Source organism: Anticarsia gemmatalis, chromosome 29 (genome assembly GCF_050436995.1).
Source record: "Anticarsia gemmatalis isolate Benzon Research Colony breed Stoneville strain chromosome 29, ilAntGemm2 primary, whole genome shotgun sequence".
In the NCBI taxonomy this organism is placed as follows: Eukaryota; Metazoa; Arthropoda; class Insecta; order Lepidoptera; family Erebidae; genus Anticarsia; species Anticarsia gemmatalis.
In genome coordinates, this window is record NC_134773.1 from 882,730 (window position 1) to 894,911 (window position 12,182).

Sequence of the window (12,182 nt, forward strand, 5' to 3'; positions counted from 1 at the left end):
TGTACCTCAGAAACCGGGGGTAAGAATTGCCTTTGCGTCGCGGAGACTTACAAACATACAAACAACGGACACAAAGTACAATATTTTAACAAAATTCATGGTATTATTAAATTTATATATTCATAAATACATATAATAACGCTTTTTGTTCAATGATGGCAGGCAGAGACCTCGGGATTCGAGTCAGTTTCTTGGGCAAGAAAAATTATACCATTTTTATTTAGGGGTAGGTACAGTCAGCTCCAAAGGTAGCACAACAAAATCAGGTAGAATGAGTTAGAATTAAACATTTCAATGGCAAATGTTTTTTCCATGGAATATATGCACACTTCAGTATATAGGGTTTCAAAGATTGAGTATGATCAGCTACTTTCGGAGCTGACTGTACCAAAGACCTATGATGTATGGTTATAAATAAAATAATATTCCTACACTACATAATCAATTATTTATTTATAAACATAGTTAATAATGATCAACATAATTCATAATTAGTAAAAATTATTCATTAAATTAACTTTTAGGCACTGGTTTCTTCAATAATCCTGCAACAAAAATAAATACAATTATTATTAAAAGTAATATTGAAAATACGACAATAGGTGTTACACACACGCTCTTTCGCGCGTGAAACAACAAAGGAAAGAGCGCGCGCCGCGAAAATACTTTTTAGCCCGACCCAGGATTCGAACCCAAGACCTCTTGCGCGGCAGTCGTATACTCTACCAGCCGCATAATTACTTACTAGGTATATTAGTATTCTTCGCCATATTTTTCGTGCTAGATCCTTGTGATGTCCTTACGAAATTTGAAGGCAGGCTTCCTGTGAAAAGAAAATATATTATGTTTTCATATCCCGTCGGTAGGTCGTGTTTCATAAGGAACGGTGAAGGAAAACATCGTGATGCAACCTTGCATGCCTGAGAGATCTTTAGCACAGCTGTTCTTGAAGGTATGCAAAGTCCCCAAACCCGCACTTGGCCAGCGTGGTAGACTCAAGGCCTTGACATGGCTTAACGACTGTTATCTTAATTAACAACAACCGGGACCAACTTTTTACGTGCTCTCTGAAGCACGGAGACGATCAGTTCAAATACCACTATGCGGTCACCCATCTATAGAATGACCGCGTCAAAGGTTGCTTACCCACAGATCGTTTACCGACCGGTGAGCGCAACTGGCTATGAGCTTATTAAATACTTACTTGGACTTATTCTCAAAATATTCATTTTCAAATGATCACTGCCCGGCGACATTTTTTTCTGTGGAATTTTCGAGATTTTCCCTCCATTTTCCTTCTCGGTGTTGCCAGCAAACATCTTAGTGTTACTCTTAGTGTTGCCAATCTTGTGCGGATTTTGAGCTTTTAGTAAATTTTTCGGAGACCTATGATTCATATTTCTTACAGATTGAGTAGTTAATTTAGTTATTTTTTTAATGTTATCTTTTTTTAATATTTCATTACTGGCAACTTTGTTCACTGTTGGTTTGTCTTTAACAATTTTCTCTGAAACTTTGTTGATATTAGTGATTCTGTCTTTACTTTTTATAATGGCATTTTTTTCAGTAACTTTTTTCATTGTTTCAGTATTCCCAGTGGTCTTAGATTTGGCTGTTTCAGGAGGTTTTTGACTAATTTCAGTGGATTTTTGTTTCATTTCTTTATTTTTAGTATTAGTAATAGCTTTTTCAGTATTTTTAGTTTTAGTATTAGTGTTAATTTCATCATTATTAGATTGTCTGTTTTCAATTGAATTTTTTGATGTAGCAACATTCTTTTCAACAGTTTTAGCTTTAGTGTTGCCAGCATTTTCAAGACTAGCCACTTTTTTAGTCATTAAATCGAATTTTTTATCATTGGCAATTGACATTTTGATTTTGCGATCAACTTTTTTTATTATTTCAGGTTTTTTCACAGTTTCATTATTATCTTTCAGTAAATTTTCAGGTTCTGTAACTTTAGTACTTAATTTTGATTTTTTAGAACCATTTTTCAGTTTTTCAGTTGAATTCTCGGTATTTTTATTGTTTTGTGATTTCGAAACTAAATTTTGTTTTTCTATAAAGTTATTTTTTGAAATAACATTTTCAGTATTTTTGGCTATTTCTGTGTTATTTATTTCTTTATTAGTTATTTTATTATTTTCGACAATTTTCTTACTCTTTTTAGCTACAGGTTCGTTTAAATCAGTATTTTTAATTTCTTTATCAACATTATTAGAAATTTCAGGAACTTTTTCAGTAGTTTTCTTAACTTTTTTGTTGTTTGTAACATTTTTTGGGTCTTTTTCAGTGTTTTTAATAGATTGTTTAGTTAATGTATTTATATTAGTATTATTATTACTTGTATGTCTGTTTGTAGTTGATTCTGGAATATTTTCGTTATTTTTCTTAGATTTTTTAATTAAAGGTTCTTTTATATTAGTAATGTTATCATTATTAATACTTTCTATATTATTAGTAATCGTCTTTTTCGTAACTTTATCAGTTTTTGCATTTTTCTCTGAAACAATGTCTTTATTTTGATTTAAAACACCATTTTCGATGTTTTTTACTTTTTTGTGAATAATTTCTGTATTTTTAATTAAATTAGTATTATTTTCTTTATTTTTGAGTTTTATATTATCACTACTTTTAGCCTTTTTCGTTACTGTTTCAACATTTCTCTTAATTTCCTCATTACTTTTTGATTTTTTAGATAATTTCGCATTTATAATATTTTGTTGTTCATTCTGTAAATGATCATCAATTTTCCTTTTCTTAGGTATATTAGAATTGATATTTTTATCAACATTATTAATTAAATCATTATTTTTAGATTTTAAATCGGTTTTTTCAGTAATTTTAGTTTTTTTATTAACCTTACCTTCCTCATTCATTTTTGGGTCCGAATTTTTTTTTTCACTAACATTTTTAATTTTTTTATTACTTTCAGCTTCAAAATCATTATTTAATTCATTATTTTCTTTCTCACTACTATCAATTTTACTTTTCTTAGCTTTAACACTATTCTCAACATCAACTGATCGTTTCTGGGCCAGCTTTTTCGTTTTCTTAGGCAGACTTTTGGGTGGGGCCATTACTTCGCTGTCTTTAGCTATTTCAGCCTGTGTTTCGGCCTGGATTTCAGTCTGTCTGGATTCTAAGTCTGACTCAGAGTCGACCGGGCCTCTGGCTTGAAGACAGGTGGTAATAATTTTCGATAGAAGTAGAGTACGTTCGTCTGTCTGTATGGAAGGATCTAAAAGTTGCTTATGAGCTCCTGTTATTATCTTTATGTAGGATTCATCTGAAAATAAAAAATAAGATATTAGTTATTTATCGTATGGTTAGTGGTCAACTTAGTGTCAAAGTGGTACGTTTGTGGTGAACTGTTGTTATAAACAACAACGGTGACTTGTATCACGGAGACTCTCAGCTGAAACACTGCACCTACATCTATGTAAGACTTGCTAAACTAATATTCTGCAGTCTGCAGTTATATACAATCGGCTGGTTTCATCGTATGGTTAGTGGTCAACCTAGTGTCAAAGTTGTTCAAACCGGCCGAGAAGCCTTAGATGTAGCTTAACGACTGTCATCTTAGTAGACAACAACCAGGACCGACTTTTTACGTGCCCTCCGAAGCACGGAGACGCCCAGCTCAAATACCACTATGCGGTCACCCATCTATGGAGTGACCGCGCCAAGTGTTGCTTAACCCACAGATCGTTTACCGACCGGTGAGCGCAACTGCTTATAGCTTGAAATAAGGTTAGATGTGTAGTACTTACCCATATATTCTAAGTCAAACTTCATCTTATGATGGAAGGGCGCGACGGGAGACCATTTGTTCTCTAGCCGCCACGATATCTCCAGCAAATTAGCGCATTTTAATATAAAACCACCTTCAGGCTGAAAGAAAAGAATCCAAATTTATTAACTATCACGGTTTGTACTGCTAATACTAAATTGCTGAAACTTCAGCAATTCAGAAAAAAAATATTCAGTTTTTAACAGTCTAGCCTTTCTTCCAACTATGTTGGAGTCGGCTTCCAGTCTCACCGGATGCAGCTGAATACCAGTATTTTACATGCAGCGACTGTCTATCTGACCTCCACAACACAGTTACCTGGGTTATAACACGATACTAAGTAAGACTGGTTGTCAGAATTTCAAGCTTCTGACTACTGTTAACGACTGTCAAAGATCTTTGAAAATTACAGCCGGGAACCACAATTTAACGTGCCTTCCGTAACACGGAGGAACTCAATATGTATAAGCTGGTCACCCATCTGCAGAACAACCTCGGCAAGCGTAGCTTAACTTCAGAGATCGATCTGCGCGGCTGTTGTTAACTAAGCCACGAGCTCCTCGTGCAGATATGCTTAAATAACATAATATAATTAACTTACGTGAGGTTCCATAAACAGTGTGGTCCCATATTTGTTAGCGAGACGTGCGAGTGTTGTACGCCGGGAACGATACGCTGTGGCATAGCTGCGTACAACCTAAGTACAAACATTGTAATATATTAAGAAATAATATTATGAAATATTTACAGCAATAAATTGTCACTGAAATCTGCAATGATTTTTACTGTAAACCCGAAAATTGCTAATCAAATTCAGAATGTACTAAGTGATAATACATTTTTTAAGACATATTTTTTGTTTAACTATATACGACACTTATTATTTTCAAGACAAATTTCATCAAAATAGGTCTAACAGTTTATAAAAACTCAATGGTAGACGACACGTGCTTTCAAAGGCACGGAGGTCTACAACTTTCTGAGAAACTCTTAACACAAATTTAGTCAGTCAGTCAGCCTGCGACCACGGCGAGCGCAACCTGCGCTGAAACGTTAGGCATTTCAAAGTAAAACGCGTGTTCGCATTAACTCCCGTATACTATTAGCAAAGACGTTTTGGCCCGACTCGTTACTCGAACTTGAAACATGTGCTTGGTAGTCATATTCACTACTGTACTAAGAGGTAGTCAATATTATATCAACACATAGGTAACTTTTTACTCCCGGCAAACCGCGGACGAAGTCGCGGGCGGAACCTTGTATAACAATAATACTTACTTCCACAGCATCACTAGGTTTCTTCAGAGTATGTAGCACAGATTTGTTCAGCTCTATCTCGTGGGATGACTTGATAAGTGACACTTGAAGACCACGGTACGATATCGGTCCAAATTTACGATCCTGAAAGAATTAAAATAAATTGCTGAAATGTACAGTAACAAATGCCTACTTGTACCAGAAATATATTCTGATAAATAATTACTTTAGAGAACCCACAACCTCTGCTTAATACATTTATTAGCATGCAAAGACCCCAACACTCACTTAGTGGGGTAGACTTAAGGCCTAAACCCTTCGTCATTTGGAAGGAGGCCCAGCAGTGGGACGGTCCTGAATTTAAGTCCTAGCTGAGCCTAAGTTATAAATATATACGAAAAAGAACTAAGGTCGTACTTTAGAGGCCAACATATCTACTTATTCCTTTTATAACAAACAGGCGTGAAGATATTGGTAATAGCAACAAAAACTTAGCTGATTAGTAAAGAGACTATCAGCTGTTTGTGTTCTCCCCTCCCACTTTTTGGGAGAAGACACTTGCCCAGCAGTGAGACTACAATACAACGAACGTCAAACGTCGAAATACGCCGTAGAACTAAAGTCGTAGATGTGGGCACGCGGATAACCAAACTTAAGTGGCAATGGGCAGGACATTTGGCTAGACGTGAAGACGGAAGGTGGACCAAAGCAATCACTGAATGGCGGCCATGGAATGGGCGAAGGTCTCAAGGAAGGCCTGCAACTAGATGGTTGGACGACATTGTTAAATGTGTAGGGCCGAAATGGATGAGACAAGCGGAGGACCGTATAAAGTGGCGTGCTGAGGGGGAGGCCTATACTCAACAGTGGGTGGATACGGGCTGATTAGATAGATTAGATAGAGACTACAATAGGTTAATGAAAAAAAAGGATATATTAGATGAGAACTTACAGGAGTATGCATGTAGAATGTGATAGTGAATGGTACGAGGTCTACTCTGCATTCTGCTGTCACCTCCTTCCATGTGCCTGTCTCTGTGACTGGTTGCTCCCTGTAAACAAAATAATAGATTATATCTAGGTTTGTTTCATAAAAACAATGTTCACTTATAAGGGTCAATTAAAGTTGAGATGCTACTCGACATAGACTTTTCAAGAGCTGTTGCTTGCAGAAAATAAAGTAAAATTTTCATTAGCTCTTTAAAAGAGTGCGTGTTTTGATTTAGGCTGACTTTAACACTGAAAGACCTCCTAGATGGTCAGTAAAATTGCACATAATTTAGAGCCATGCAAGTGATAGAGGGTGCATGCTTGAGGCAACACACCTATTACTTTTCAACATTAGTTGTGTGTAATAGACACAATCATCAATTATTGTTCCTACGGTGATGGAAAACATTGTGATGCCACCTTGCTTGCCTGAGAGTTCTTGTGAACAGTTCTTGAACTTATGCAAAGTCCCCAACTCCAACTTGGCCAGCTTTGTTGATTCAAAGCCTAATCCTCCCTGATTCAAGAGAAGACCCTTGGCTTCTCTATTAACGCTTTCGTCGGCAAATGTCGACAAAAATATAGCATCGTGAGCACATTCTGATTTGTTGAGTACAGCCAACTGTGGCGGTCAAAGGGTTAAACAGTACTTACTTCTCTAACTTAGGGTCTTCAACCAGCACGTTAATCTCAGACTGCAGCACCGTAAGACTGGTCAACTCCTGCGTCGCTTGCAGACATGTCTGCAACATGCTCTGTTGTAGCTTCAGTTGAGAGACGTCCGGGCCAATGTTGATTGTGTTCGGGAAGTCGTCCTCGGATTCTGAGCTGTGATAAAGAGGTTTATTTCATTATTAACAGCATTATACACTATTGAGTAAAAACGAGCTAGGTTTTTGTAAATACGTGAATAACTAATTAACTTGTTTCATACTTTGCCTTGAAGTTATAGTACTATTGTTGTAATATTATTTAAAAACGTAAACTTTGTCAGCGCAAGAAAATTAACACAAAGTTAAAGATGTGAAATTTGTTAAAATAATATCATTACAGAGTCATTTTAGTTTCTTAGGAAGCAATAGGACATATTAAACTACATTATCTGATAAATATATAATACAGACAATGTTCAATTTATAAAAAAACATTAAAAAAAATACCTGTCTCCATCATCGTAATAGCTGTTATTCTTATGATTGGCGCGAAAATCATCAATACTCTTCTCATAATACTGTATTTCTTCTAATATCTTCTCTTTGAAGGCTAGTAGAGCCTTCTTTTTCTCATTATTTGGATTAATATTCGACATTTTCAAAGTTTCTGTTTGAAAACAACAAATAACGAAGTTTTTTAAATCAAACGCGTCTCGTATTGTTTGACAGTTGATTAGTGTTGCTAGGTTTCTTGCTAATTTTTACCATTCGAATGTTAATTCCTTTCTTTTCATCATTCATTAATCTTCTGTATCCTATTACAAACATTAATAACCGGAAAAAAATCTTAGTTTTCTATTTTCTATCAATTTTACTACTGCAAATATTTAAATCAATAAACGTGTTCAGAAACCGTAGTTACAGCTGACGGCATATTGATGGTGTGCACGTGGCTTAAAATATGACACTTGATATTTTTGGATACACGCAAAACTTTTAACATATTCCACACGTTATTTAATGTTGAATACGATTTGATAAATATTATTAGCATTTTAAGTATATTTTAAATAGATGATTTGGAATTACACACATGAAAATTATTTTTTACCCTGTTATATAACTGTTAAAGGCGATTTTACTGTTACTGCAAAATTTATTTGCATATATCCGAAACGTAATTTTTATCGCACGATACATGTCAAAGTGTAACAGTGAATTGTAATGATGAATGATAATACTTTGAAATTATTTTAATTAATTGTAATATAGTTTTATTATCACGTGCAATATTAATTACATAACAACATAAGATAGTTAAAAAGAATTTAGGCCATAAGTTATGCGAATTTTATCACAAATAATTAGTTTCATGCGGAATAATAACAATCGTAATAATTAAATAAAATTTGTAAACATGATCAGAAGTAGTTCATAGGTCAAGTTTGTGTGTGTTGTGAGATATTTAGAGTCCCTAAATGTGTTAAAAGGGCGTTAATATAGTATAAATATTGGTGTAATCGGTGAAATTTGGTGCATAAGCAAGTGTGTGTGAAATAACGAGAAATGGGTCAGAATGGGAGCACAGTGCCGGGTAAGTGATGTTAATTTGTATTCTGTATACGCGTTAAAATGTTCTAATTGGGATCTAATTGGAATAAAAAAGATTCTCGCTGGATATAACCTCTTTTCTAGGTGTGTTGTATAGGCTCAACATTGCGTTTCCTTAGTCATGTGTAATTAGCATAATAAGCTCTGGCTGAATTAACTATTTCCTTTGTTACAAATCTCGTTAAGAATCTGTAATTAAAAAAATAAAATGTAAACAAAATTTTCCAATATGAATCCACTTTTATATGAAAATCATTACATTTCGTAAATTTTTCAGCATATCTTTATAAAAAGTATATCAAAAATTACTTATATTACCTTCTAAATACATTAGAAGTTCTATAACAAATATAAAAACACTTTTTTGTCATATTTTTTACAACCACCACTCTTGTGAAGACAGTCTTATATATTTTCAGTCTGTTTACTTATAGAATAGACTATTGACCTCTTAACTGTACATAAGAAGTAATACTATACCTAGATTTGTTTATTTAAAACATGCACACTATAATTCATAATTATGATTTTCTGAAAATCATATCAAAGAACTTTGTTTTCAAATTCAAAGACAACACTTTACTTACCTTTACTACCTAAATATAATATATGTTTTGGACAAAAACCTATATTTTCACATTCAAAGTCCTACCCTTTCCACATGCTTACCTAAATATAACAATACACTCAGTCTAGTGGTTCCAAACTAAGCAGAGCTTGTACTGTAACCAGACAACTGATAAACATACTCATATACTTGTAAATACATACTTATATAGATAAATTTACAGCCAAACTTAGGGACACCTTGGATGGGTTTCAGGATCCGTTACAAGTGATTAATAGTAGCAGTAACTAGAGTCACAATTTTGGCTGCATAGTAGTCTATTTATTCAAACTGCCATTTTTGTTTAAGCTTAAACACTTAAATAGATGAACTACTGCTAAATGTTGCTCAGAAACCAGGCATTAGTCAGTGTATATTAGAGAACCAAATTTTCTAATACAAGTTAAATAGATTGAAAGAATGTTTCATATTGTATTCAGTCTGTCTAAGCCCTTACTTATTTTGCCAATTCTTTTTATGGATAGGATCGCTAAAAAGTATTACATTTTTACTGCAAGTGTGCCTTTTTAGTTAACAAAGTTAATCATTATTATGAATATGTAACTTGTTACTGGAATTTATGTATCCATGCTTTGTTCAACTACTTTGTGGTACTGCCTTGGAATGCTTGATGTTCTGTGCAAAATCAATTTTTTTTCTTCATTTAGGTCAAATATTGACTCTTATGATAGTCGTTACAATTACTGAATCTATCACAACTCGGAAAGGGGGTAGAGCATTATGAGAAGAGCTAGCAAGAAACTCACGGCCACTCTTTTCAATTTCCAAAAGTTTTACAATCTGGTTACATGTTAGGCTGGCCATGATTGCAAGCAAATAAGTGTAATTTATTTTAGCAAGTTCATATTATTATCTACTTATGTATATCTGCACAGGATGTCCCACATATTTTAATATAATGACCTCCATAGAAACAATATGTGTTTCCGTGGGAATTTTACATAAATGATAAAAAAGATAATGACTAGAGAAATATTAAATCTGAAAAGAGCTTTTTTGACTGCCTCCGTGGCGCAGTGGTTTAGGTCGCCACGCCAATACCACTGTGACGGGAGGTCGTGGGTTCAATTCCCACAAGGAACAATTATTTATATGATCCACAAATGATTGTTTCGGGTCTGGTTGTACTTTGTGTCCGTTGTTTGTATGTTTGTAAAAGTCCCTGCGACACAAGGGCAATTCTTATTTATTTACTAGCTTTTACCCGCGATTTCGTCCGCCATTTTCCCTTGGGACATTTTCCCGGGGTAAAAAGTAGCCTATGTCCTTTTCTCGGGTATCAAAATATCTCCATACCAAATTTCATGCAAATTGGTTCAGTAGTTTAGGCGTGATTGAGTAAAAGACAGACAGAGCTACTTTCGCATTTATAATATTAGTATGGATTACATTATTTCATTTACGTGGTGTAGTGTAAAAAATACTTAAGTGAGCAAATTCCAAACTAGGTAAAGAGTTTAGGGAGTTTGTTCATCAAAATAAAATATTATTATTAATTCACACATTATATGTAGGTATATTGGTTAAAAAGTATATAGAGAACTATCCTGTGGTGATTTCTCTTCTCCCGTAAGTCGTAACATGATTTCAGAGCATTAAATTCAGATATCAAACAAAAAAAATGTTCTAAATGTCAGTAATAGTTTTATATATAGATTATTCATCGCAATATGATTATAATAAGTTTTTAGGGTAGAGGCGTGATTTCATGTATGTATTAAAATTATTTCTTTTTCTAATACGAATACGCGCGTTTTAAGATTTCAAAACGTCATCTTGCAATCGTTGATAGTTCTGGTGCATGCCGGTAGGTGGCGTTGTTCTTAATATTTATAGCAGATCGAAAGTTCGACCGATGATATTTCGAAGTTAATTAACGTATTATAGAAATGTATTATCTATTGACTTAAAACTTCGTGAGGATACCCGACATGCCTGAATTATTTAAACAGTTCTTGAAGGAATGCAGTGCCCAAGCTGCAATTCTGTCAATACGAGATGACCCTTGCCCAGCTGTGGGATAGTTATGGGTTCAGTTACTCTACTTTTAATTATGATAAGAATTGCATTTTTTCATTTCACAGCTATTTAACTTTCGTACTCAGGTACACTAATACCGGTTTTTTAGCTACATTGACCCCCGGTTTCTGAAATACATTAAGCGGTAGTTTATCTATTCAATAGCGTTTTTTTTATATGAGTTTCAATGCTATTGAATAGATAAACTACCGCTAAATGCACCTTAGAAACCAGGGGTTAGTGGTACCTACCTAGTTTATCTATTCAATAGTGTTTAAACTCCCATAAAAATAACGCTATTGAATAGATAAACTACCGCTAAATGTACCTCAGAAACCGGGGGTTAGAAAGATAGATCTGTTTTGCCCTTAAATTTCTATTTATTTATTATTACGTGACAAACAAAGTCACCATGTTTGTTCGCAATTTACTCGAAAAGTGTTGAACGGATTTTTATAAAATTGGCATCAATAGAAAGACCGATTAATAAGGAACATTTTAGTATATTATTCATTAAAATTTTTGTTTAAATTGACTGAAATATTATTATAATTGTTTGAACAAGTCTACAAAAAGCAATCGGTTCTCAAATTGTAGAACAATGTCTGTAGTATAATACATTTGAAAATAAACCTTAACATTTTAGTTCTAAGGTTGATTTTTCAATGAAATATTTCAACCAGCTGACTGTCAGCTGGTAGTTTGAATTTCGAATACCTGTGTGCTTTTTTTTTCGATTCCGTTTAACGCACGTGCAAGATGTGTCCATTGTGCCAATTGCAAAATGGACTTCATAAAAAATTGTAGAAATTTCGACTTTATACCTTCAAAGTTAGAAGTCATTTTCGTTTGTTGATAAAATTTTGAAGTACTTGCATAGGCTTATATAGGAATTTGGTCTTTAATGCAATAAGAAGTAATTTTTGGTTGTTGCTAAATTTTGAAGTACTTTAGTAGTTAGGGTTCAGTATTTAATGCTTTTTCTAAATAAAATGGTTTTGATTGAAATAAAGTAAATAGGTAATAATTGTCTCCAAATTGCACTTGGCCAGCGTGGTAGACTCAAAGCCTAACCCCTCCCTCGTTCAGGAGGAGACCATTGCCCAACAGTGGGTTAATAAAAAATACCTTTTTCTCTGCGCTGTGGTTGATAGTAGTGTCCGGCTGCTGAAACGGTTGGCAGTGTCGGAGTTTGGCAACTTAAGAACGAACAAAGAACATGCGGAACCTT

The 12,182-nt window shown here is 34.1% G+C and overlaps 2 protein-coding genes across 3 annotated transcripts in view; one reads left to right on the forward strand and one right to left on the reverse strand.

Moving 5' to 3' along the window:
* Nucleotides 1–5: 5 nt before the first annotated feature.
* On the reverse strand, nt 6–7,397 carry LOC142985307 (uncharacterized). Of its 2 annotated transcripts, XM_076133400.1 has the most exons (10): nt 7,201–7,397; nt 6,695–6,868; nt 6,003–6,102; nt 5,072–5,194; nt 4,395–4,490; nt 3,774–3,894; nt 2,867–3,289; nt 1,205–1,507; nt 746–823; nt 8–545 (listed from the first exon to the last, which is right to left on the reverse strand). In XM_076133400.1, the coding sequence occupies exons 1-10, from the start codon at nt 7,347–7,349 to the stop codon at nt 514–516; spliced, it is 1,599 nt and encodes a 532-aa protein (XP_075989515.1). In that variant the 5' UTR covers nt 7,350–7,397; the 3' UTR covers nt 8–513. The 2 variants fall into 2 exon arrangements, with proteins under 2 accessions (XP_075989514.1, XP_075989515.1); XM_076133399.1 differs by having other exon boundaries at nt 6–545; nt 1,205–3,289.
* Nucleotides 7,398–7,913: 516 nt separating this feature from the next.
* neur (E3 ubiquitin-protein ligase neur) overlaps nt 7,914–12,182 on the forward strand; it is a 58,960-nt gene continuing 54,691 nt past the window's right edge. The window contains exon 1 of the mRNA XM_076133076.1: nt 7,914–8,287. Within this exon, the coding sequence (XP_075989191.1) occupies nt 8,260–8,287 (28 nt within the window). The 5' untranslated portion in view covers nt 7,914–8,259. The remainder of the gene's footprint in view (nt 8,288–12,182) is intronic.